We start from the raw sequence: 26,583 nt of genomic DNA, 5'->3' as shown, positions 1-26,583 counted from the left end.
ATAAAGACATAATTACTGCTTTCCTTTTTGCATCGTGAAATGATTAATACAGTAGCTTTCATATACTGGTTCAAATTATTTGTAATAACATTTGTAATGAATGTTCTCTATACCTCTACATCCAGAAAGCTTCTTGGTTGAGCTTGACACAACATATTTAACAACTGAAGGATTAACTCCTCCACATACTGCAACGCATCTTCAGTAGAGGAAAGTTTGGGATGGACTTGCACCTGAACCTATAGGAAAAGAGAAGAAGTCAAGCTTTGAGTTTTGCTCTTCCCCAAACCACAAGCTTTACCTTGCAGAAAAAACCAAAGATGATATAACCCAAGCCAAACAGCCCAGAAAAATACAATAAAGTAGCTCTGCTAAGGCTCATCAGACAAACCTGAGTGCAACACTCACACCTGACAGAAATATAAATCTCAAATGCTTTATGTACTCAAACCACTATAAATTATATTTAATGTCAAGAAAATGGTTAATTAATAACTGTGCTTAGTAGTGCAGTTAGGAAAACTTTTAAAGCCCTTGCATATACTTATCTCTCTCCACTAGCTCTTTAACCACTGTTTTTACAAGAGGTTTCTGCAGTGGGGGCTTTCCCCCTTTGACACAATCTATAATAATAAAATACAGAACATTTCTCACAGGGCACACTACAGGAACAACAATTTCAGCACCATTTATTGTTTCAAATTATTTAATCCATTCCCAGTTAGCACTCATAAGATTGGCTTAGAAGTTTGTTTCCATAGTGGTTTTTTTTCTTTTTTTAAATATGTCAGCCTCTACAATAAAAAAAAACCCCAAACAAAAAAAAACACTTCAAAAAAGGCCACAGCATTGTCTTGGCATTAAGTGGCAGCTGAGAGATTCTGAAAATCTGGTGTTTACTTGTGTGCCATCAGTGTGTCTAATTTCTTACTGTGCAAACTCAACAAGGAACAATCCCCCTTGCTCCTTCCATTTTTTTTCCAGACACTCATGTAACTTCTGAAACGTGAGGTACACTTTCGCTTTGCACTTCTCTAGTTCACTAATTAGCACAGCTTTAACCATCCTAAACTTCAGGTACACAAAGCTCAGCGCTTCAGAGCTTAAGCTTAATTTTAATCTCAGTCCTACACCGATGGTAAATATTATGCCAGAGCAAGCTGACTGCTGACTTTCGCAATGCATCTGTCAAGCCCCAATTTCATCATTTTACTGTTCCCCTGCACACAACTCAAAATGCCTTCAGTTCTCTCAGTCACCAACACGAGAGCCTAACAACTCTGAAGCAAAACCCAACAACCTGCCTCATCCAAACGCTAAACTCACGTCTACGCTCAAACAACGCTGCCGTAATTATTTCATTTCACACCTGAGTCTTAATTCCTGTTTGCAGTTATAGCAAGAGCTAAATGTTATGAAGTTCAAACACACAACAGCCTCAAACAGAAATCCACCTGCCTGCTAAAGCACTCATTAGTCTGAAAGCTTCATGTCTGGGCACAGTCCTGGGGCTCACTTAACTGCTGTTGAGATTCAAATACGCCGGATCACGCGTTTGGCTTCTTGCAGATTGCACACCCTTATGCAGCAGGTCTGAAAAAACACCTCCAAAAGTCACTGCTTTCTCAACTTAAAAGCAGCCTGGCAAAAATAGAACAGAAGAACTTCTCTCCATTTGACTAGCTAACACGACTATTTTGATTATGCCAACAGTTTCGCTTTTCCTAAGAACTTTGCTGTGCACAGCTAGAGCGTGTTTGTGGAGCTACATGAATAACAGCATGCTAGGCAGTCCCAAACATTATTTACAATTCAAACACTGACATCTGAAATACTGTACCAGCTTGGAACACCTTAGCACCAGAAATTACAGACTTGCCAAAGCGTTCTCTTAAAGAGCAGAGCTGATCTGAGCCGTCTGGGAGATGCTGCCTTTAATGTGTGGTTCTTTTTAAAGCAGAACTGAACAAATCTGTATTACAGTCTCCCCACATTATACTCCAGCACTTTGTATTTCAAGAAGTGCTAAATTACCAAGTCAGTTCAAGAGTAAAAACACAGAGCATGAGGAACTGGAGTGATGAAGAGCAGCTCTATTTTCTCCTTTACTTAGAAAACAGACCAGACTTTAATAACCTCATTACGGCTCCTTTGGTCTGTGACACAGAGCCTACAGGAATAAGAACAAACAAACAAAAATACCACATCAGGCCATAACCCGAAACATTATCCACAGTCAGCCAAAACAGAGTCAACAGTGATAACCTACTGCGAGTTCAGGAGATAAAAGTTTCAGACATTTTCCCTGAGCATTTCTGTCTGGGGGCAGTGACACCATCCTTCTCAAAGGCCACTGCCCAGCTCCACTCGAACACAACATCCACCTTGGCAGAAGAAAACATCATGAGTTGCCAGCACAGCTTATCTCTATTAGGTAGATGGTAAATAACCTTCATTGCTACGTGAGACTGAGTATCAGGGTTCAAAGTCATAGGAGCGAACAAAAGGAAACAGCCAGACGAAGAAGGAAAAGTACAGCAGAGTTAGCTGCACAGTTATCACAGAGATGGGTAATCTCAGTCTCTGCGCTGCTGGAGCACCCAAAGGCTCAGCCTGGGAATGACAGAGTGCTATCTGAGGGTACTCGGTGCAAGTCCCAAGTCTAAGCCATGATGCAAGGCTGGGTAAGATGCAAGATTTAGTAAGAGAAGACAAGAAATGGGAACATCTGTAAGCATAAACCATCACATGATTAGTTTCAAAAAAAAAAAGAGAAGATCGAATTACCAGGGGCTTTCCATCTTTCTCACAAAGTCATCTCCGATCTGAAATTAAAAACCCTGGGCCACCCTGCCTTATCACCCTTGAAGAGGGGGAGGATGGCTTGAATCCCACCGGATCCTTCAATCCTGCCTAGGAAAACACACGATAAAAACAGACTAACAACTTCTGAAGTGCTGTGATATTTAGATCAGATTCTTATCTAAACATTTAACCTCTCCCTCAAATAATGACAGAACCATTCCCTTCCCTCCTACACACACAATAAACTGCCTATCTTACGATAAGGGAAATTACTAAAAAAGCAGCTTAAAAACTTTTAAAAGAAGCTTCAAATCTTCAAAATACCCCAACAAATTCCAAAGGGCAAATGCAACCTACATCAGCTACAAATCCCTGCCACCGTGGCTGTTTTCACTCAACTCAAGTATTCACTTTTTTTGAATATCCAACCTCCACAACCTTTCCTAATTCTCAAAAGAAAAATGACCAGAGTTTTCTTTATTTAAAGATAAGCAGAACCAGCATTTCCTGAACAATACCTGACCTGAGTCCATCAGGAGCAGCAGCAGCCCCAGCAGCTTCAGAAAATGGCATAAAAAAGGAAACAGTTCTGAAGGAGCTCTAAAGAAAACAATTCTAAAGAAAACAGTTCTAAAGCTACGTAACAAACTGAAATAAAAATGAAGCCTCAACTGCGGGTTACAGATAATTTTTTTCATAACTGGGCAGGACTACCCCTGGACTGGGACTCTGGCAAGAAGTCACACCATGAACCAAAAAACAACTCCAGCTGAAGGACAATGGTACTTCACTGCTGAGCATGAGCACTGCTGCCAGTCTGCCCTGGTGGCAGCTGAAGGGCTTGTAAAAAATGGTCTAAAGGGAAAAAAGCATCGCATTTACCACATCACGGAAGGAGTTCTGTAATGAGACAACATGCCAAGCCACCCTCCAGAGCATTATCAGAGAAGATAAAACTTGACTGACTGTAAGTCGCTTTCTACACAGAAATTTTTCTCAACCTTTGGAAATGGATTATGAGTAGAAATAATCCAGCGTAGAAATAAATTTGGCAACAGAGGAGATTATTCTGGCGAGAATTTTCTTCAATTCACCACCCTCAAAGGAAGTCTTCACTAATGCTGTAACCCTCATTTTTACTCAACACATCCTTTCTCTAGTTTCCCTCAATGACTAAAAAACCACTGACAAGCTTATCGCTAAACACTCCAGGACAAAGTACTTGATGTACACCTCGCATGGGTGAGTGCTCTTACAGAGTCAGCACTCCTTGAAAAGCTTTTTCTTCAATTCTTGTACATCCCTGCCGATATTTGGTAACCTTGGCCACGTTTTGTTACCTTGATCAATTAAAAGCACAGTAAATTAAATCAAATACAAATGTCTTGGATGCACTCTTCACCAAGGGTGCAGGACTCGGATTTTTCCTAACGTTTCTGCTGATGTCTCAGAAGGGCAGCAGTGTCACACTGCTCCGCTGAGAAGGTGAAAAAAAATCATGCAGTAAAGACCTGAACTGTAGGATGTTCTCAGTTTTATCCTCCACAGCCATCAGAAATTCAGAAAGCTCTACACATTGTGTGAAGCAACGCTAAGAGTAAGAAGGGCCACTCTGAGTAGCAAGTGGCAACTGGCTTGTCACCAGTTTGAAGCGCCAGGTAACTAAAAATCAGGTAGAAATATCCTTGTCAGCAACAGCTTCCTGAGAACTCTGTGGTGACCGAAGCAGCTTTTCCCACGTCTTTTGCTCCACGCAAGGTCCAGATGACACGTGGAGTCCCTGGAAGCATGCTGTCTGGAACAGTTTCCTTAAGTGAGGAAGCAAATCCCTTCAGCTGCCAGGCCACACCACTGCACTCATTCTGAGCACAACAAATTCCAGCAGTACCCCTGCTTAATCGCTCAACTGATCCAGAACAACTCGAGGAATGCAAACAGCAGAACATCCTTTCGTTCTTCCCCATCATCAAATGGCTTAAGGGATCCATCAGTAAGGGTGACATGCTTCCCACTGCAAAAACCAACGGAGCAGGGAACAAGTGCATCACACCTGTGCAGAGAAATTCCGACTCCGTGAACAAATCACACCAACAAGATGAAGCCACGAGGAATGATGTTCAAGAGAAGTTATCCAGAATATGCTTATGACCAGAATAAAGTGTGTAAATTCACTGGCAGAGGAACACCAGTGCTGGAAGAGGCATCACATGGCAGGTGTCCCTCCCGAGTCTGTTCTCCAAGGTGCATTAAAAGCTGTGTATCTCCGTCTCCAGGTACCCAAGACCTCTGGTGTTTCGAATGTCTGGAATCCTGCATCTTCAGCATCTCCCAGCATCTCACCTCCTGCCCATCCTTGCAACTACAATTTCAGATACCTGTTTGTTATTCTTTCTTCCTTTTCTTGTACCTCATCACCATGATTAGTGCCTCTTGCCAGCAAACAAAGATCCCTGCAACACTCTTCTTTTGCAGCTTCAAAATAACGGTGACCAGGCAGAAAAGAATCTCAGCTGACATCATTTTCTTCCTAATTGAGTGCACTGGAGTCTATCTTGACAGCATCTGAAGAAGAATCAGAAGAAAAGGGATTACTTGATGATCTCAATGGTACAAGAGGTGCTCTTTGCAAATGCAGCCCTACTGCTAAGGTTCACGTCCAACCAAACACAAGGCATAGTCTCCCAAGAATTGCCTGATGTAGGAAGAGATTTTATTCTCACTCTGTATTCTTGGGTTTGCTGCTTGATAAAAAATATAATCCAAATAATCCACTGGGAAAAAAGAAAGCTATTTGCAATGATTCAACAACACCCATTTTTTTAAGAAAGCAATCCCGAGGCTGTAGTTTGAGCTCTGCATTAGAAGCCAACTCACAGTTACAAAAGGGCAATGGCATTTTAATGATTCAGTCCACGTGTGGCAGCTTTCCCCAAGAGCTGCAAACACTCCATCCTGCTATACGTGCTCCTACAATGTTAACTCAAACACCACCCTCCTCAACGGGCCTATTAATTCAACACTGGTCCCCACAAACTATTAAGTCTAATTTCCAGCTGTGCAGGAAATCATCACAATCCTGCCTCTACAAGCAGCTGGTTTCAGGTGGAGTTCAGCTGTCACTGCCTGAGGAGTGTCAGCATCTGGTCAGCTAAGGGACAAGTGAAGGAAAGGTTCTCCTCTAGCGACAATGGGACACAGGTGAGCTTCCAAAAATCTGGCTCCTACCGGGACAGCAACGCTCTGGCGACCCAGCAAAGTCACAAGGCAGCAGTTCCCCTCCAGGACAGCCCTGCCCTTTGATCCCACCGGGAAAGGCTGCCACCCTCTCCACTTTAGCAGCCCCACGTGCTGGCCTGCAGGCGCAGCTCAGGCCCTTGGTGAGCTGCCCAGGGGTCACTGACTGCAGTGCTGCACCTGCCCTGTGAACCACAAGAGACAAATGAACGCCTCAGGGCAAGCTCAAGGGTTTACCTGCCACCCCTCACAGGTTCATTACTCTAGGGGCCTTTATTAGGGCAAAACACCCTACTCAAAACTATCTGTACCTCTATTACATTAGGGACATACAAGACACGGTTTCTCCACTAATGCAGAAGCCAATAACATAATAATTTAACATTTTCATCTGCCACTCAGTTTTCCTGTAACTCAAGTATTTTGCTCTTCGGTAAAGCCGGTGACAACGTGGACAGATTCTTTATTTCCACCTTTACAAAAACAACAGTAGTAAGAAGCAACAGCCCAAGAGGAGGTAGAAAACAGGTGGTGACCTCATGAGAAGCTGAGGTCAGAAGAGCCAGCACCTGCCAGACAGGTACAAGTTTCAGTGTGAAGCCCTCAGAACTCCACCTTACACCTGTCACCCCTCTATCCACACCGACAAACAGAGCAGAGGACAACAAACCCAAGACAACTGTACCTTGCAGGGCCAGCTCCTCATCCTTGGCTTTCTCTGCCGACATCAGATTCCAGAATTCCTTTTCCCATTGCAGAATTCATCCAACTCCTTCAGGAAGTATCTTTAATGCAGGGTGACTTCACGAATTCCTCGTCCACCGGGAACAAATCTGGCACTTCAGACGTCAAGTTATTCCAAAGCGTTAACGCTTGTTTGCTTTGAATCCTCATTCCATGCACTCCAGCCTCAGTCAGCACTGAGACTCCTTCCAAATCCGACAAACATTTGCTCCACCATGGAATGAACCATCCTCCAAAGGAACAAGCTCTCTGTGGCTGGGACCTTGGGTAGCTCCAGTTTCCAAGCTGGATGGGTGTCCCAGCGCCCACAAGCACCACAGGCGAGTCGTGTGGTTAAGCGCTGAAGTTTCAAGGAAGCAACTATCCAGGGATAAGACATTAACAGCACGTGCTATGGATGAGACAAGCAAAAGGATTTCCAAGAACTGGGCAAAGCCACACGGCGCTGGAGACCTCAGGGAGCATGCCCAGAGAAGAGAGGCAACGCATTGCAAGAGGAAATTAGGAAGAAATACTGCGTGTGTACAACTGCAGCACCTGAGAGCTCCCAACCACCCCGAGGAAGGAGCCTTTCAGGCTAAAGTTGCAGTTCATCGCTGTAACTACACAGTAACTCAGAAAGTGTTGCCGCGCACGACTAAACCACACGAAGTTCTGCAATCTGAAGCCAATTCAAGTAACACTGTCAGAAAACTTGTTTCTTAAGCCTTCTTTCTACTTTCTGGGTTCAGGCTGCAAAAGTGGAAGAGGAGCCCTCACCATTTTTCCCTCTCTTCCAAATAAATTCTTTCCACGCCACAGGCACAAGCCTCACCATCCTGAGGGAGCAAGACTTGCTCGTTCGTCCTGATTAAGCCTTCTCAGCAAAAAGGTATTTAAACTAAGAGAAGGTTAACTAAAAGCTATTAGACACGAACACTAATTAACCAAAATTCTCTCAGGAGTCGCTCACAACAATTCCCCCCCCCTATTCCCGGTCGTGTCACCAAGGAAAACGAGCAGAAACCCGCGGCAGCACCGCTTGGGTCCCTCCGCGCTGAGGGGGGACACGACTCGCGCGTCCGTCACACGGGTTTTATCGACACGGCTCCGTCTGTCACAGCATCGCCTCAGCGCGGCTGCCGGCCCGGGGCACCGCCGAGGCGGCCCCGGAGCCCCTCCCGGAGCGCGGGCCCCCGGGCCGCCCCTCACCTTCTTGAGGGCGGGCACCAGCAGCCCCCGCCACTTGGGCGCGTTCTCCTCGCTGAAGAACTCGTAGAGCAGCGGCTGCGCCTGCATGGTGCCGCCGGGCCGGGCCGGGCCGGGCCGGGCCGGGCGGGCGGGCCGGGAGCCGCGCGGGAGGGCCGGCGGCGCTCAGCTCAGCGGGAGCCCCGGCGCTCCCCCGCCGCCGGCGGGGGCGGCAGGCCCGCAGCGGCGGGGGGGGGCGGCGGCTGCCGCATTCCCCGCCCCGGCTCGCGGGGGCGGCGGGGGGGGGGGGGGGCGCGCGGCGGGCCGGGGGTCGCGCGCGGGCCGCGAGGGGCGGGGTCGGAGCGCGAGCGCCGCCGCCTCCCCGGTCCCGTCCTCGCCCGCTCCGTCGGCGGCCGCGGCGCATGCGCGGAGCGGCGGCTCCCCGCGCCCCCCGCGCCTGCGCCCCGCCACGCGCGGCCGCGGCCTTACCGCCGGAGGTGACGTCGGCGGCGGGAAGGCCGCGAGCGCGCCCCCTGCCGGCGGGAGGGAGAACGGCCGCTCCGTGGGACGGGCGGTGAGGCGGGTGTGAGGGAGACGGGACGCATCGACGTGGGATACGCCGGGATGGATCGGTGAGGGACGCGGCATGGATCCCTGTGGGATAAACGGTATGGATCGGTGTGGGACACGGGGTGGATCGATGAGGGACATACCGGGATGGTTCGGTGTGGACACACGGGGTGGATCGGTGAGGGACACACCAGGATGGATCGGTGAGGGGCACACCAGGATCGTTCAGTGTGGGACACACGGGATGGATCGCTGAGGGACTCACCAGGATGGATCGGTGAGGGACACACGGGGTGGATCTCTGTGGGACACACCAGGATGGATCGGTGAGGGACACACGGGAATGGATAGGTGTGGGACACACGGGGTGGACCGGTGAGGGGCACACCAGGATGGTTCAGTGTGGGACACACGGGATGGATCGGTGAGGGACACACCAGAATGGATCGCTGAGGGACACAGGAGGTGGATCGGCGTGGGACACACCAGGATGGATCGATGAGAGACACACGGGAATGGACAGGTGAGGGACACACGGGGTGGATCGGCGTGTGACACACAGAGATTGATCGGTGTGGGACACGCAGAGATTGATCAGTGTGGGACACACGGGAATAGATCGGTGAGGGGCACACCAGGATGGCTCGCTGTGGGACACACGGCATGCATCAGTGTGGGATGCACCAGGATGGATCGGTGTGGGACACGAAGTTGGACAAAAATTCCAGGAGGCCTTGTGTGGATGAGTAAGGAGCTCCTGGGCAAGCTCAGACACTAAAAAGAGCTCCATGGAGCGTGGCAGCAGGGGCTGTTGCCTGGCAGGAACACAGAGAGGTTGTGTGAGCAACCAGGGATCGGGTTAGAGGAGATAAGGCTCCGAGAGAATTAAACGTGGCCAGGCCATCAAGGACAAGGACAAAAGGTTCTGCAGGCACGTTAGTGATAAAAGGAACACCAGAAAATATGAGGATCCTCTAAGGAAAGGGGAGACCTGATTGCCCCAGACATGGAAAAGGCTGAGGTGCTCAGTGACAGTTTTGCCCGTCGCCACCAGGAAGTGCTCTGCCCATTTCAGGAGAGAAAGGCAGGCTTAGGAGACTGAAGAATCACCTGCTGGAGAAGGTTGGATCCAAGGCCATCTAAAGCACATGAAGGAACACTGGTGTCTCCCTCCCCAAACAAATTTTTACCTTTTTCTACACCATTCATAGATGACATAGGCTTTCCTATATTTTAGGTGCATTTCCTTGGAGGCAAGCAAGAGGTCTGGGCACACTCCCTGTTTTTACCAGCTATTTTCCCATGCAATCCTTCAAAACCCAGCAGGGCCCTTGCTAAAGCTGGACCCTATGGGGTGTAAGAAATGTCCCCGCCTGGGGGACACATCCACCCCCAGCCCCACTGCCGGCTCCCCATGACAAAGCTGCAAGCCACTTTGTGCTCATCCAAGTGAGGAATCGTCCACAGAGGCAGGACGCAAATGCCCCTCGGGGATTTCCAAAGGGTGCTGTGAAACACACACAACTTCTGGACTTTTCTGGGCGGTCAGCTGCTCAGCAGTGGGGCTTATGCCACTGCCTCCCCCCACAGCATGAGCCCAGGCTCAGAGCAGGCAGGATGGGCTGGCAGGAGCAGTGAGCTTGAGCCCCACATGCAGAAAAATAAACCTGCTGAAAAAAAAAATCCATCAGTTTTGCTATCAACAGAGGTGGAAAAGCAGGAAATGGGAGGGAAGAAACCACACAAGGTGGAATTTGGAAAGATTTAGCTCAAATCCACATTTCCACTGCCCAAAGGGTATTGATGCCAACCCAAACTGAGCGGAGCTCCAGCAACCTCTGCTCATACATTCAGAGACTTCTGTGTTTGGCACAACCATTTAATAGCAGAATCGAAAACTCAGTAAGTTCTTACGTGGAAAATCAGTGCAGGTGATAATCTAATTGTACAACAACATGTTAAAAAAATTTATTTTACATTATATACATTAGGGAACATATTTCAAAGCATTACCCATCACGACAATAACGCAGGCCATAAATCACTTTTAATTTAGTTTGGTTTTAGTGTATATTATCACAATAAAATATAAAGAACATATACAAAAAAAGGAGTCAAATGTGTGCATTTTGCTTAAAACTTGGCATTTACACACTCCATTGGAAAATAGCAATCAAAAATACTTCTGATCAAAACTAAGTTCCCGTGATGCGTAGTAACCATTGTATTGTTTCAATGAGGTAGTAACTAAATTTTGGCCATGTGTTAACATCCTAAAATCAAGAAAAGTGTGAAAACGGTTATAAGGCCAAAAAAAACAAACAAAAACAAAACAAACCTTCCCCCCCCCCCCCCAAAAAAAAAACCCACCAAAAAAACAACAACCAAAGTCAAAATGGCAACATCTCTGAGCCATTTCCACAATGTGGAATGTCCCTCCTTTTCATCGTGATATGAAACTATTGAGTAAGACAAACAGTAATAACTACTTTTTATCATCGTATACACTGATAATTCAAACATCTATTGCAGAATTACAGCCAGGTACCACTAGTCTGGGACTGACACCCATCCATAAGGTATTGTTTTCAAGCATAGAGAAGTAATCATAAGGAAAGTTTTAATTAAATATAAAAATACAGGTGTTTAACTGGTTTGTTTCACAAAGAAATCTACCCAAATAAACGAAATAAAGGAACTCTGAAGCCCAAGTCATATCCACAAAGTCACAGCTTACCTTTGTGACTAAATACATCACATCTCAATACATTGTGCAAACATGAACACCAGTGTGTCGTATTGAAATTAAAACAAGATTGTAATCTGATTACAGCCTTGGTTACAACTTCTAAAAGTTAATATTTATTTGTATTAGTAAATTACATATAATAAAATACAATAGTGTTGCTAAATGTACTATATTTGTTGCTAGAACCCCACTGTATAATAAACACATGAGACATCTTTATAATAGTACCCCGATTTAATTTTTGCATCCTCAGTGACTTTTACATCTGTACAGGTAAGACACTTGTACTTGACAGGAGGACCTCTATCTACAGAAAGTCAGTGTAGGGCTTCAGCAAGAAGTTTCACTGAAAAATACTGCCTATGTACAAAGATTACATAACAGTAAATGAAGCACTTCCGTGGTATTGTAACGCTTCTGTGTCCATACCACAAACAATTCTCATCTTCCTCTCGTGCCACAATAAATTATAAAGTAACTGAAGTGGGGTTACTGCAGCTTTTGTGCAATTGCAGCCAGTCACGAGTGCTGCTGCAGCAGGAGTGTTCTCCTCACAGTGAGTGCCTGTGCTGCCCTCAGTAGCTGTTCTCATGCCCTGCCAGGATGTACAGATTGCTGTTGGCTGTCGGGTTGTCCGTCGGCCTGCTCTCCAGCACCACCACCCTAAAATGGAAATGCAAAAAGCCACAGTGTTGAGCGATCCTTCATTTAAAAATATTTACAGTTAAGTATTCTTTCCTAGGATCCCTCTGCCTGGTTGCCGTTTCTCCTTCCCTGGATGCCTTTAGTCCAGAAGCCCCTCAAACCAATGCCAACCTCAGAGCAAGCCCATGGTCTTGTCCAGACAAGGATCTCCCACAGACTCTCTGGGCTCCTGCTACAGTGCTGAGCCATCCTCACCATGGTGTTTATATCCCTTTTATCCCGCTGGAAATTCCCTTGCTGCAATGCATCCCTGTCACCCTTTTAGTGAGGGGTTCTGAAAGGTGTCCATCACTCCCCTGCTGGGCCTGTGCTCTCCCGGAGCTCTGCGGAGCATCCATCAGGCTCCAGTTCTGAGGGCTGTTAGTCTGCCCCTTGCCACAGGAACGACAGATGAACAAAGCTGATCCTCCTGTGAGCCTTTCTAGTTAATCCCTGAGTCCATGGAACCTAACCCACAGAAACTTCCTCCAGCTCTGAGAGTCCCAGAGCCAAAAGTCTGCAGGCAAAGAGAATCCTTAAGGAAAGGACTGCTCTGTGAAAAGTCTCTTACTTTTTCCTGCCACCCACTTTTGGCCAGCATAGGAGACAAGACTGGGTTACACTGGCCTGCAACTGCAAAGATGATAAGGGATGTCTTAGATCAGACCTTTCTCTTCAAAGAAGAGAAATTAGCCATCACAGTTTTGTTTCACCAACTGTGTAATTTTTTTTTTTTTTTTTTCATGAGGCAAGAACTGCTAAAACTGCTGAACAGACCAGGATCTTCATGATTGACTTCTCCTCCACAAACATCCTGAAGTGAAGGCAGATGGTGGGAAACTCAAACCCATCTCTTGTGCATTCAGACAGGAAAATTTGCTTGCTGCAAAACTATGGCTCAAAAAACCTGACCTCTACTCCATGTGCTCCACAAAGGGAATGAATGACACCTCATGCCACGAGGCAATTCCCTGCTCATTAGGAGAAAGCAACACACGCTTTTATTAGACTGACATCAGGGTTTTTTGCTTCCCAGAACACCAGCTCCTGTGAACTGCCTAGGAAAGGACTTGTGATACTGGAAAAAGGTTTCACAGCTCAAGCACAAAACAGGAGAGAGCAGCAAGGAAAAGGGAATATAAAGAAATTGGAATGAATGTTTATTGCAGGGCAAACTCTTTAAACGCTGTCTTAGACTTGAGAAACTATCAAAGCAAGCCAGCAATAGATGGGCCCATATTTGGGGAAGAGGATGTTTTTACAAGGCAGTGTTTTGCAGTGTCATTCTAAAGATGCCACATGGGTTTACTGCAGGCAGCCTACGACAGAGGCAATTCTCAAAAGGAAAGTTAAAGCCTGCCTCTGCAGCTCTTGTGAATTCATGACTGGAGAAACTCACATCAGCATGCACTCCCCTAAAGACAAAACAGCTGCTGCTTCTGTGCCTCTTAACAGAGTACAAAGTTCAACACCAGGGCAGAGAAAGTTGAGGAAGTCGGTGAGACTCCTGAAACAGCAGCTGGCTCACACAGACAGAGTGTTACTGTCCCAAAAGCAGATGCCCAAGAACAGCTACAGTGGAGCTGTCAAGAGCTCTTACAAGACCTGAACTCTCATGTTAGGACAACAACTGGTACATTTCCTTTCTGGGGTGAAAAGTGAGATATTTAAATTTTTGAAGTATTTTTTTGCATTTATCTCTAGAAGCAGAGCTTGATGTGCTACTGCAGCAGAACAGCTGAACGTAAAGATTTCACCAAGTTAAACAAAAGAATTACAATACAAAAAGGAAAGCACTCCTGGAGGTTGTGACTGCAGCCATGTAAGAGCTTTTGTGTGGCTGGGTACTTCTGTAAGCCCACAGACACTTTTAGAAGGTTTTTTTAATTTAAAAAAGAGAAAAGTAAAAGCGAAAGATGGGAAGGTAAAATGTACACAAAGTAATGTCTAAGATGCCTATAAAAGAATTTTCAAGAGACATGCAAAAAGAACTTTTACAAGGTAGGAGAACACACATTATTCCTTTATTTTAGTATGCCCTGTTTCCTTCTCATCTTACCTGTCAGATCCCAGAAGCCTGAATATCCTTGTATTATCAGAAATTTCTTGTGTGATCTAGACAATAAAAATAAATATTGTGTTAAGAGCACAAGTATTTTCATTTTGTTTTTAACATCAGTCAAGAGAAAATAGTTGACTGTGACTGATGTTACAAACTGCCAATTAAAATCCAATAGAGATTATAACGCAACTGTCACTTTTAACTAAGATACAGAAGTTTTCTGGAATTCCTCCCACATTACATGAATTCCTCTGGTAGCAACTGCAAGCACAACAGCAGGGCTCAGCTTGGTACTCGAGTTACCAGTACAATTCTCCTTACAGCCCTGGCTGAAGGAGATAGGGTGCAATTGATGTCACTCTAGAGTGGGCATCCAAAAATGGGTCAGGCAAATCACACATCAAACACAGTTCGCTGAAATGCTGAATTGTAGTAAGAAAGCGCTAAATTCATATTCTGAAAACCTCAGAAGAGAAACATAACCTAATCTGTGGTACTTATGTCCACTGCAAAAAGAAAACTTCATCTTCTGACATTTCAGACAAGTGCAACACCTGTGTGTTCTGGTGGTGAACTGCACTTGTGTGAGACATCTTTATGGCCATGTGAATATCAAAGCACCCAGAAAAGCACCGTGTTCATCAGTGAAGTCAACCAGAGCTGCAAACTCCAAAGGGTATTTAGTCACTCTGTGAACAGGCAGCACTGTTTACAAAGCTCCTCTTCTGCACAGCTGAATTTCACACTCTTGGGGAAGTGTCATTCTTACCTCCTTCCCAGACCCAAGCAATGGCCTGCTTTCTGTGAGGCCAAAGGCTGTAGAGCCTTTGCCCAAATTTTGAGCTTGTGTCAGAATTCACAGTTCCCTCTTTCATTTTTCACGCTTGATCAAACCACTGCGGAAGGTCACAGCCGTGGAAGGAAATAACTCTGCAAGCAGCTCAAATCATCCCTAATTAGGCCAACTGTATTAGAATAGGGAATCTGAACTAAGGATGTCTTCAAAGAAAAAAATGCTGCAAGTCAAGTCAGTCAGCTTTTTGTTCCATGCAACAACTTCCTACCTGTTACGTAGTATAAAACTCCCCAAAAGCAACAAATATGGTCAAGTCCTGAGCCTGGCACTGAAGGCTTTCCACAGTACAGCAGGAAATAGGTTTATTTCTTCTAACAGCTGCAGCTAGTGGAACAGCCAGGAGAGATAAGGCATTTTAAAAGGCCCAAAAGCTTACTCTAGATGTGTTCTACAGAGAAAAAAGTTTTAGGTGGCTTGCTTTCTGTCAACAGCCCAGTTCTGCTTTCAGTTCTTCATTTGGCTTCTGGCTTTGTCTTGACAGCAACAAAGCAAGCCAGCGTGCCTGATGCTTCAGAGAAACAACAAACTGCATCCACTTGGGCTGCAGCACCCAGGGCCATGGTGCTCCCAGCTGGAGCAGAGCAGGGCACAAATGCCACAGGAAACATTTGCACCTTGGAAATAAGCAGCAGTCTGACTCCAACCAAATTAAAAGAGCCATTAAATTCCTACAAAGTACAGCATTTTCACTAATGGGTACATGAGGTTTGCAGCAAGGGAGGAAAAAAAAAAAGCTGAGAAGGTAGCTATAATGGTTTAACTACATCTAATGGGCTAAAAAAGCAACAAGGAGATTCTAGGAAAAGAAAAAAACAAGCAAACCATGTTTAGGTCAATCTGGTATTTTTCTACTGAAGAGAGAAAAATATTTCTTATGAAAGCTGGGCAATTCTTCAAAGTTTTTGTAAGCCAAGAGAACACTGATCAGGCAACTCATTTGATACCGTGACAAAAAGCTGAAGTTTACCAGTAGAACCGTCGGCAAAGCCCACATTTTTGCTTCCATATATGAGAGGCAAAGGAACTGACAGTGGTCTTCAAAGCAATTGAAGGTGAAGATTAATATTAGCAAGAATTAGCTTTGGGTATTTTCTGTGGCATCCCAGCCCGGTATCTTCTTTCTGCTTTGCTTGTTAGATGTGAGGGGGTTCTTGTACAGCTCCACCTCTTTACAGCTTATGAAACAAGCTTAGAATGAGACTCCAGCTTCTAGGACTAACCTAGGAAGTGACTGAAATGTTTCACTCTTTTTCAGACACCAGCACTGTGCATTGCTCCTTCATGTGGCTTACATTAGAAGCCAGAACTTAAAGCAGGATGCAGCACTCACCTCGTTTGATCTAAAGCTCCTTCCTTGCATGCCGTGTTTCCAGAATGCTAACACACTGTCTTGTAGACAGACTGGTAAAAAAAGAACACTGGAATCAGTTTTGAAGCATTAACTCAACTCTTGCTCTTAAGGCCAGAAGCACAAGACTCTGGTTTTGAAATCTGCGTGTTCCATTGTATGCCATCCACCCACTCAGACTGCACAATGTCTCCCAGGAGTCACTGAACCTGCCTCAAAAGTAGCTGCATTTATACATTTACTTGTTTAACAAACAGGGTTTAAAAACATTTCCACCTACCCGGAAAATGTTCAAAATATCTACTCCTAAATGTGTCACCTTCTTTGAACAGGAAATCCCTTTAATACCTGCAGACAATATCTATGGAATTTTAACAGAAAAGTTCCAGGAGTGTCTCTGGAGACACTGTCAGGACAGTACAGGCCACTGGAAGCTCCTTTGTGATGAGCTGGGTGAGGACTACAGAAAATGCAGAGGTCCCAGAGCAAGAAGCTTCAATTACATTGAATCCTTCCTTCCCCTCATTCCCAACCATCAAGAGCCAGAAAAATAGTTATTTTCAGTGGCAATGTTTTCTTGTCCTCTGCTCTGTGGGGGGTTAATCTTTGAAAGGCTTAAAACTTTAAAGCTTCTCCTCAGAAATAAACTCCCTGCAACTCCTGATGATTTTAGAACGCACTGCTGCTCCTCTTGAGGTGCCACCCTTCATCTGTGCACACATCCCTCCTACCCCTCTTTAAACAGCAGGTGGTGCAATCCAGGTATATAACCACTGGAGAACTGCCAAAATAATCTGTTCCCTTTCAGGAATTTAATTCATTCAAATTCCACACAAGGAAACAAAATGTATGCAACCTGTGACATATCACATAATTTAGTCTTTGAGCTGCTCTATAAAAATGGACTGTACAAACACACGTGCAAAATGAGCTAGGCATGGGTGACTCAGGGAGTTTATGTAGGTTCTGTTAAGGTATTCCTTTAGAGGCTAGAGGTCTCCATCATACTCCCAAGACATTTAGCTTCATCTAAGGAGACTCCAGGATTATTACTCCATTCCAATTGCTCCTAGGAGCAATTGGAATGCTGAACCTTTCACTGAGCCTTCCCACACCAAGTGAAATGAGTGAGCTAAGACTAGACAGGAACACACCTGTAACACTGAACAAGTTAATCACAGAACATCTCAAGCTGGAAGGGACCCAGAGGATCGCTTAGAGCATGGTCCAGATGCTGCATGAGCTCTGACAGGCTTGGTCCTGCGACCACTCCTCTGGTGATCAATCACCCTCTGAGTGAAATGCACTTTCCTAACATCCAACCTGAACTTTCCCATATGCAACTTCATAGAATTTCCATGTCCTTGCTGCTGGCCATGACTTTTTGGCTGCCAGAGCACGCCGCTGACTCATCTCCAGCTTGCTCCCAACCCCAGCTCTCTTTCTGCAGCCTCTCATCCCCAGCTTGTATGCAGAACTGGGACCACCTCATCCCCGATGCAGAATGCACCACCTGCTCTCGTTAAATTCCATCCAGATGGTGACTGCCCAACTCTCTGACCTACAGGGATATTCCAGACTAACAAGGAAACCCAGCTTACCTATTGATTCAATCTGAAAGTCAAAGGTGAGCTCCGATGACAGCTTGCGGCTGGATTTTAACCTGCCTTGCAGATTCACGATTTTTATGCAGCCTAGACAATAAATAAGGATATGTTAACCATAGCTTACCTTCAGTACAGAACCCAATTTGAAGACAGCATGCATGTATATGCATACACATCTGTTTAGTTGATATTAAACTTACAATCCAGACACACCAAAATGGTGTCTCTCTCCAGCTGCGTTACGTGGACAACACTCGTCTCTGTAGTGTCTATAAAAAAAAAAAAAATCAGTGTCAGTTCAGAACATACATTAGCATGCAACTTGAAATGGAAATTCTAGAGACTGAGATATTTTGATGGGTTAGTGTTTTATCTACCTAAAATCATCATCTTACCAGTGACATTACTCTTCCCTTAGAGATGCATGTCCACTTATCCAGCATGTTGGCTGTGACAGGAAAACTGAAGCTATAGTATTAAAGTATGGATTTAATTCAGCCTTTTCTGAGCCATGGCACAGAAGCACGCTGACATGTACATTGTTCTCCATTAATTCTCTGTTGGTGTAATTGCATATTGCTGTTGCACAAAGGCAGATATATGTGACTCCATACTATGCTGTTTCACTGCACTGTTCTTGTCTTTATTTCTAAATCCTGATAGGGATTTATATACTATTACTTAATTCTTGCTGCTATTTGCAGAGGTTCCATCCCCAGGTGTTCCAGAAACAGGGGCCTATTTCCTTGTCCAACCCTCAAAAGAAGGGCTATTTTCTCTTCTGAGTTACAGCTGCAGCCGTCTCCATCACAGCAAATGGGGATTTGACCCACAGGTGGATCGGTGGACTTGTCAGCTCCAAAGAGAAGTGCAGCTGGGATCCATTTGTCTGTTAACATTAAAGTTATGTACAAAGCAGCTCTTACTAATTCAACATTACTGCCAGATTCTGCAGGCATTTTTCATATAGCAAAGAGAAACTCAGTAAATCCATTAGAGGTAAGAAATCAGAGCACGTTACCCAGAACACAAAAGCAGCTTCCCGGTTAAAATTACAAAAAATAAAAACCTGCTTGCATCATTGCTCTCCTGCCAGCAGGGGACAGGAATAAGCTGATGCAAGAAAAGGGTTTAAATTTGAGCTATAAAAATAGGAGAAACCAACAACATGAACACAACAGGAGAACACACAAGTAATTCAAGAGAATTAACAAAGTGTGGAAGGCACAATGCAAAAAAGAACAGAAAAGGGATTAGTACTCTTATATTTAGGTACCAGTGCAGACAATATTGAGAGAGAAATGACAACAGGACATTTCTCTTCAGTCTGCTTCTTTTATGGGCTGTGCTATAAAGTCACACAGTTACAGGTGGGAATGAAAATTAAATTCATTGTTTGACGTAGTGTTGACTGGCCATCCACTGCTCACTTTGGTACTGGAACTATGCTTTAAACTGTATCAAAACCTGGTGCATTTTCAGCAGCAGGAAGAACAGTGAGTATCTTCCTGGTGGAAACTGTTATTCTTAGTGAATTCCACAGTACACACAGGTATGCCAGCACAGAGCTCTGTATAAATCCATCATGAATCAACAAGGGACCCATGAGAGGCAAAACCAAAGCTCTTTACTGTTTCTGAACCTGCAAGCTACGACTGGAGATGGTTCCCCGCTGCATCTAGGTTCAGGGGGCAACCCTGAAACTCCAAAAATTACTTCTCAGCACAGCTCCTTGGGAGAATTTCTGCTGTTGGTCAGATGGTGCCCACACCAGTGATGGGCTGGCACCTGGTTCCCTGCTCCCAGTGATCCTAACCCTCTTTGCTTTCCAGAAACACCACAAGAATGCTCTGCCTCAGCAGGAGGCTGACAACACCACTTCTAACCGTAGTGGCACATTGCAGACATCTTCCAGAGGTGTCAAAAGGAATTGCTCAGAATGCAATTCGACTGGAACCTATTCAACAAACAGAAGTCATGGTGCCAGGGTAGAGCACAAAACAGCACAGGCGGTAATAAAGTGCTGCCTAATTTATGGAAATGCAAGAAACTGTAACTCCATCCTCTGCTACACCAAAAATCTCAAGGAATCCCATCAGTTCAACAAGGAGAAACAAAAAAAAAGTGGATGTGCAAGCAGGTCCAACCAGATACCCCTTCAAGCAGAGAACTTACAATTATCACTTAGCCTTAATGATTTAAGCACTTGCTTGCTCAGAGAAGCCTACCTTTTAGTACTTGAGCTATAACAGAAGAGCAAAGAACATCTGGGAATGCAATGACAAAGGCACACAAACCTGTTTCTGTAAACCACGAAGAGGTAGAATTTGGGTTGACAGTCTCAAACTTCACCACCTGGTTGAAGTCTCTTCCTCTACTGACACCAACACAAACTAAAGGGAATTCCTGCTCGGGGACTACCAGCATTTCAAACAATCTCAGTGGACAAGGTACAGGAAAATCTATGTGCTGGATGAACAAGCAAAAATAGATATTAGAAGGGAAACAAATGTAGTCAGAGTTAGCTGGATATCTAATATCTATCAGACTGCACTGTAAATTTTATGACATACTTTGTAACATTAGGTTTACTTCTTCAGCTAACAGGAATTGATAAATACAAAAGGCCTGAGTTAAGAAGCTTGGAGCAGCTCATGCCAATCAATTAAAATAAAAGAGCGTGTCTTTTATCCTGTGTGTTTTTTGCAGCTGCCCACAGACAACACGAGTGCTCGTCTCTGCTCTCCTGGGTACTGAGCCTAAAAACCTTCTCTTCCCAGCTGATCAGCTGCCATTTGATAAACACGAGCCCACCCTGGCTCTGTCTCTTCAGGTGATGTCAGATGGGGAGATAACCAGCATTTCTGGGCACCTCAGTGTCAAAAACATTGAATAAATGCTGACCTTCTCCCTGGTATGGGAGCAAGACCACTGTTAACCCACGTCAGCCTGCCAGACTCAGTTTTCCACCGTGCAACTGAAGGACAATGTCCATGGAGAACAGGCCTTGGTTCTCTAACTGAAGTGCATCCCAAAAACATGAACATTTATTTTGAGTCAGTTAATACATCACATGTTTAAATAGTAATTTTCAATATAAAGCAACAGAAACCAAGAGAAAAGTACAAGGCACTACAAGATAACGAGAAGTCATGAGAGTAATTACCTTGATTAACATAAATTTTTGCATTGGTTCAACCCATTCTAACAAAACAATGCTAGACTGTAGTGCTCCACAAAGGTACTTGTGGCCTGTGTAGGGATTTCTCACTGCCAAGAAAGGATAGAGAATATCAGTGTACCAAGCACATACAAATTATAAACAATTGCCAGCTGTGTAAGAGTCCATGTACTTTTGGAAAATACCCACTCTAATGTTTTATATATTTAAAAACAAGCTGATTGCATACACATTTGGAGTGTCTTGGGTCTAAAGTGTTGGTTTGCCTAAGCTGTCTCAAGATCACCATAAGCAAGCTGTTTAAAAATGGCTTTTTCTACAACAGTTACTCAGCAGGCAGTGAGCAACAGCTCAGCTGCCCTTCAAGCACTGTCACAGAGTCTGAAATCCAGGAGTAATTCTGATGAATACTTCTGGATCATCAGGAAATCCAGCTGAAACTGAAGGACAATAGAAGAGCAGGAAGTGCTGCTTGTCCATTGTCAGAACTCAATTAAAAACTGGCAGAAAACAATGAAGTTGCAAAATGGGGCCCTGTGAAGTTTCACAACTTCAATTCTACAATACTGACAAAATTTCACTCCTTAAGCACTGCCAACGTTTCCTTTAAGACAGGCAAGTGTTACTTTGCACTTTGTACAAATACATCTAAAGACCAGATTTTACTGTGCAGTAAAGTGACTGTGGGCCATCAGGCGATAAACAGTTTAGATAACGAGCTTCCACAATCCAGAACTACCCACAGAAGTGAAATATGCTCAGGCCACCCTACTGCCATAGAAGCTCATCAGCAATCCCTTGGCACCTTAAACATCAGTGCTTTATTGCATTAATCCAAGTTCTCGCTCAATGTCAGCCTGACTGACTGCAAAGTGCAGCAAGTGACGCTTGGCATGACCCTGAGTAAGGCTGAACTCAGCAGCAGCAACCACAAAGCAATCCCCAACACCTGGAAGGTGCACAAAGAACACGAGAGGGTCTCGTCTGTGTGTGCCTGCTGTGGCACTGCTGCTGCAGACTCAGGTGCCAGCAGGAATGGAGGCTCAGAACACAGACAGCAAGACTCTTACTCCCCTCATAACGTCAGGTCCCTCAGCACCCCTGGTAAATTCTGTGCCTGGCAGGACAGGAAGCACAGAGGAGCACACCACAAGGCTTCTCATTTTATGAGCAGAAACCTAGGAACATACGGACTTCCAAATTAATTTTTCTGTCAGAAAGTCAGAGTTTTTACGTACTCTGACCCATCACTTCACCTCTGTCGTCCCATGAGCGTTCCCCGTAGCATTCATTAACACTCACAGTGGTTTGGGGTTGTTTTAATCTGCCTCCTTTTTAGAACACAACACAGTGCAGCACTGAGACTTTGGTAGCTGGCACATAATTAAACATTATAAAGGCTTCAGAGACAACACTGTCTTCAAAGAACTAAAAATATTCCTTCGCTTTTTATCACCCAGTATTGATAACTGAAACTTCTGCTAGGAATGCAGGTGGCTTAATCCTGATGGCAACTTCTATAAGTTTCTCCATCCATGGAGATTACGTTCTTCTTGAGCACTGGTTTAAATTTTGACATCATTCTGCTTCTCTGCATTTCTTATAAATTGTCTTTAAATATAAAGAGCTAAACAGGAAAGTTTTCATCGCTTAAACCCAAGGACTAACCTGAATGAGCTCACCATCTGCACAGCTTCACAAAAATTACCAAAGTCTCTTCTCCCTTCATCTCCTAAACCTGACCCAGCAATCTCAATATTTGCCACCATTTGTGCTGCCCTTCATACTTACTCTCCAGGCCTTTACTTACCCACACAACACTTTTGACACCATTTAGTGTCAGGAATTTTCGTAGACACCGCAAACTTCCTACAAAAGATAAACACAAAATTACCGATCGACTAAAACGATTGGGTGAATTTGTTTTTTACAGTCACTGATAGAAAAACATCTGCCACACCAAAAAAAACTAAAAAAATACAAGTCTGTGTTTCTCATTAAATCATGGAAACAATGTGAAAATTTATCAGATGAGCCAAAATGTTATTTGCTGGTAACAGGACTCAGAGTTTCTAAAGGGATTAGAAGCGAACAAGAACTGGTGAGACCAGCCACAGAACTGTTGACAGCAAAAATAACTGATTTGATGCTGTACAAAAGATGGGAATAAACAGATTGATAGACAGATGGCTGCACTCAAAGCTATGAATTGGGAAAACAGCTGTGCAGCATTCCAAATGGAAGTGTCCAGAAGTGACTGAACAGCATGAAAACTCAGCACTGGTCACAAGCTTTCATTAGAACAAGTCATGGAAGGTTTGAAAGGAGCTACTCAAGAACACTCCAGGGAAAGAAGCTGGAAAGGAGACTTATCACAGACATTCTCTGCTACTGAATGTCTGCCTACCAAGTATCATAAATTGAAGTTAGAACATTTTGCAAATGAATATACAAACCTCACAAATTACTTCAAATTCAATTTTGCTTTGCCTTTTCTCTACCAAAACCTCGGCTTTTACCATTTTGCACGTAGCACTCATCATCATAGTTTCCAGAAACTTGTTTAAGAATACACTTTATGGTTTGGTAGGAAAAAAAATTACATTCTCCTACATACTTCAAATGTCTGTCTTTTGCCTGGCTGAATGTGACTACCCTGACACCCTACAACCAGACGTAAAACAGGAGAACAGATTATCTAAATTAATCTCTCCTGCCTCTGAATGGATAGCTTGGCACTCACATTCAGGTTGTGCTGCATTTTTCTTGGGAAGTGACATGACTGGACAAGCAATTTTCTGAGTCCTCTGCAACTTAGGTGAGGTATTCCTATAGAATACCAGGCAGAATCTAATATGATTTTCCTAGCATGATCCTTATGCTAATTATGGTTATTAGTCCACTGCTGATTCAGTCCTCAAGCCAAAGTCACCCACCAAAGTCGAATTTGGAAGAGAGAAGCAGAACAATAGTGCAGGTACACAGAAGACAACTCAAAGCACAAATTATCTCAGTTATTTAGAATTTACCCTCTAGGAAGAAAACAATTTTCAGATAAGTGTTGCACCATTGTTTGCAGATAACTGTACAAGAAGCCTTTCCTGAACCCAAGAATTGCATGTTAATAGGCTTTTAATAGAACCAAAGGTAGCAGAGAAGCACATTTTCTATCATACAATTTCCTAACAGAAATCCCATTCTATTGGAAGAACCAGTGTCTCACTATGCACTTTGAGAACCCAAGATTTTTCTGCAAACTAGATTAGTGTTACTGCCTTCTTCTGCTGGGATTTGAATGGGCTACTGCTGAGGCTTCTCTGGCAGTGTCCTGGTTCTGGCCAGGACAGGGTTAATTTTTGCAGCAGCCACGGGGGGCACAGCCATAGATTTTGTTTAGCACCAAGAACAAGCGGGATCTACCCCACTGGACTATACCTGAAAAGAGCTATGCCCAGAAACAAGAGGTTTCCTAACCAAAAGTTAAGGTGCACCAAAATGCATTTCTCTAACCAGAGTAATTCACATCCTGACCCATGGAAATGTGGGGTTGAACCCTCTGATTAATGCCCAGAGTTACTCAGTGCAATCTGTGAACACAGCCCCCCTCTCTCTGGTGTTCCCAGAGCTCCACGAGCAGATCCTGAACTCCCAGAGTTAAGATATTCTGATAATTCCGATGATGTGTATTTACCTGGGAAGTATTCGGTCAGGGAGTTTATGTGCTGGAATAGCAACAGGTAACTTTTGCATTTGCCTTGCATAATCAAAGAGTCCTGGTAGATTATGGGAATAAAGCTGAGAAGCTTTACCTGGCAATTAGAAAACAAACCACACTTCAAATACGAAACCAAGCGTTTACCAGCACTACCACTCAAAGATAGCACAGTAACTTACCGGATATTGATAACAAACAATTGTTCATGACATATAACCACGTACATCTTCGAGGAAACAGCTGGCACATGGAAGGAAAAACAAAGAAGTAGCATTCAATTTGATATGTGCAAGGCAATTATCAATTAGGATCTGCTTAGATGACAGAACAAAACTAGTATCTACTCGCTTTTTGCAGTAGAAGTAAGTTTGAGCCAAGTAATGTTTACCTGGATTCCAGAGTTAATCCAGTGTAAATCTCAGGCACACAGACTATATTTAATATATCAACTAACATTTATACAATTTAGCACGTTTTATACTCATGTCTTCAGGTATATTATAATGACTTCCTGTGGAATATAAAGATCAATCAACCCTTTTCCAAAAAATTCAAAAACCACTGAATTTTCTGCTTCAAAGAAGAAAGTTCAACAAACTTCAATAAACCAAGCAGGGCCAACAAAAGCCATTCTAAAGCCTGTGACAGCCCAAATCTCTTGAACCAATTAAAACTGGCACTCTGAAGGGACTCTTCACCTTCACCTGCATGAACACACATTTCACTGAAGTGATGAATGAGCACTACAAATGTTCAAGGCACAGCTGGTTTTCTTGTCAAATGCTGCAATTCCTAAAGAGATGGGGGTGAAAGCAACAAGACAGCCCTTAAAAAAAAAAAAAAAAACAAACAAACCACAACTGCTCTTTTCCTCCTCTCACCTAACTGCTGGAACTTATTGGTACAAGATGTCATGGAAGTGGAAAGCAGCAACACAAAGGATTAGACATACTCATGTTAAAGGGTCCAAAAGTGGACAAAAAAACCAGGCAGGGATCCTCCAACCTCCCTGATTCAATGACTGCAGTGGAGTCTGAGGAGAACACACAGGGACCAAGTTCACTGACTTTTCCCACTAGATACACCACTCAGGAGGGCAATGGTTTTGGCCTTAAAAAAAACAAAACACAACACAAAAGAAAACAAAACAACTCTTCCCAAAAAAGCCTAAAATATTAACTTTGAAGTTATTCTAACTCCTGGAAACGTTTATTATGTCTCCTTTGTCCACTGGTGAAGTGAAATACAGCAAAAAATAATCCAGGACACCACTTTTGCTTTTATGCTGAATTGTATCAGAGTGAGAGTAAACAATGATACGAACCACAAAACTGGGAAATGCTATTAAAGCCCTAAATGCTGCAATAAATGGTTAGCACAGAGAGTGCACTTCTATTCCTGAACTCTTCTCATAAGCTAAACACACTGTAAGAAACACTCATGGTAATAATCTACCACATTGCTTGTATCAAAATTTAACGTGCGAGGTCCACTGACCTTCTGTAGGTACCTGAGCATATTGTGACTCAGTAGGTTTGGATCTGAGGATTAAAGAACAGCAGTTCTTCAGATTAGCAAGTTAATTGACCTGTCCCTCACTCCTCTTGCTCCACACATGACTGGCTGTGTTAGCCAGCATTTCTTCTTGTCTCTAAGTGCTTGTTACACATTTCCCTGAAAGCTCACAGGCAACACACTACATGATTTTCATTACAGCTCTTCTCCTTCCTTGCCACTTAAAAAACAAACCAAAGTAAAGAAAATACCCAAACCTTTCCTTGGTCTACCCGGCCTACAAGAATTCTTGCATTAGCGACATTTCTCAGGGTAGCTGTTCCAACTGCAATGCAGCAGCAGAGTG

At 44.2% G+C, this 26,583-nt stretch overlaps 2 protein-coding genes across 5 annotated transcripts in view; both read right to left on the bottom strand.

Annotated features, from left to right (window-relative positions):
• Positions 1-8,094, bottom strand: part of SOS1 (SOS Ras/Rac guanine nucleotide exchange factor 1) — a 44,977-nt gene extending 36,883 nt beyond the window's left edge. Inside the window, exons 1-2 of one of the 2 annotated variants that reach the window (XM_040058650.1) lie at positions 7,975-8,094; positions 114-239 (exon numbers count right to left, since the gene is read on the bottom strand). In XM_040058650.1, the coding sequence (XP_039914584.1) occupies positions 114-239; positions 7,975-8,061 (213 nt within the window). In that variant the 5' untranslated portion in view covers positions 8,062-8,094. Of the gene's footprint in view, positions 1-113; positions 240-4,316; positions 4,336-7,974 lie in introns of those variants that run through there. The other variant, XM_040058651.1, reaches the window with a different exon arrangement.
• A 2,775-nt stretch (positions 8,095-10,869) lies between these two features.
• Positions 10,870-26,583, bottom strand: part of MAP4K3 (mitogen-activated protein kinase kinase kinase kinase 3) — a 59,764-nt gene continuing 44,050 nt past the window's right edge. For 2 of the 3 annotated variants that reach the window (XM_040058025.2, XM_040058023.2), the window contains 10 exons: positions 24,902-24,962; positions 24,699-24,816; positions 22,818-22,876; positions 20,993-21,096; positions 20,124-20,295; positions 18,027-18,095; positions 17,821-17,913; positions 16,202-16,272; positions 14,013-14,068; positions 10,870-11,932 (listed from right to left, as the gene is read on the bottom strand). In XM_040058025.2, coding sequence (XP_039913959.1) covers positions 11,845-11,932; positions 14,013-14,068; positions 16,202-16,272; positions 17,821-17,913; positions 18,027-18,095; positions 20,124-20,295; positions 20,993-21,096; positions 22,818-22,876; positions 24,699-24,816; positions 24,902-24,962 — 891 coding nt within the window. In that variant the 3' untranslated portion in view covers positions 10,870-11,844. The remainder of the gene's footprint in view (positions 11,933-14,012; positions 14,069-16,201; positions 16,273-17,820; positions 17,914-18,026; positions 18,096-20,123; positions 20,296-20,992; positions 21,097-22,817; positions 22,877-24,698; positions 24,817-24,901; positions 24,963-26,583) is intronic. The other variant, XM_040058024.2, reaches the window with a different exon arrangement.

This window comes from Hirundo rustica, chromosome 3 (genome assembly GCF_015227805.2).
Source record: "Hirundo rustica isolate bHirRus1 chromosome 3, bHirRus1.pri.v3, whole genome shotgun sequence".
In the NCBI taxonomy this organism is placed as follows: domain Eukaryota; kingdom Metazoa; phylum Chordata; class Aves; order Passeriformes; family Hirundinidae; genus Hirundo; species Hirundo rustica.
This window is presented reverse-complemented; position numbering and strand designations above follow the sequence as displayed.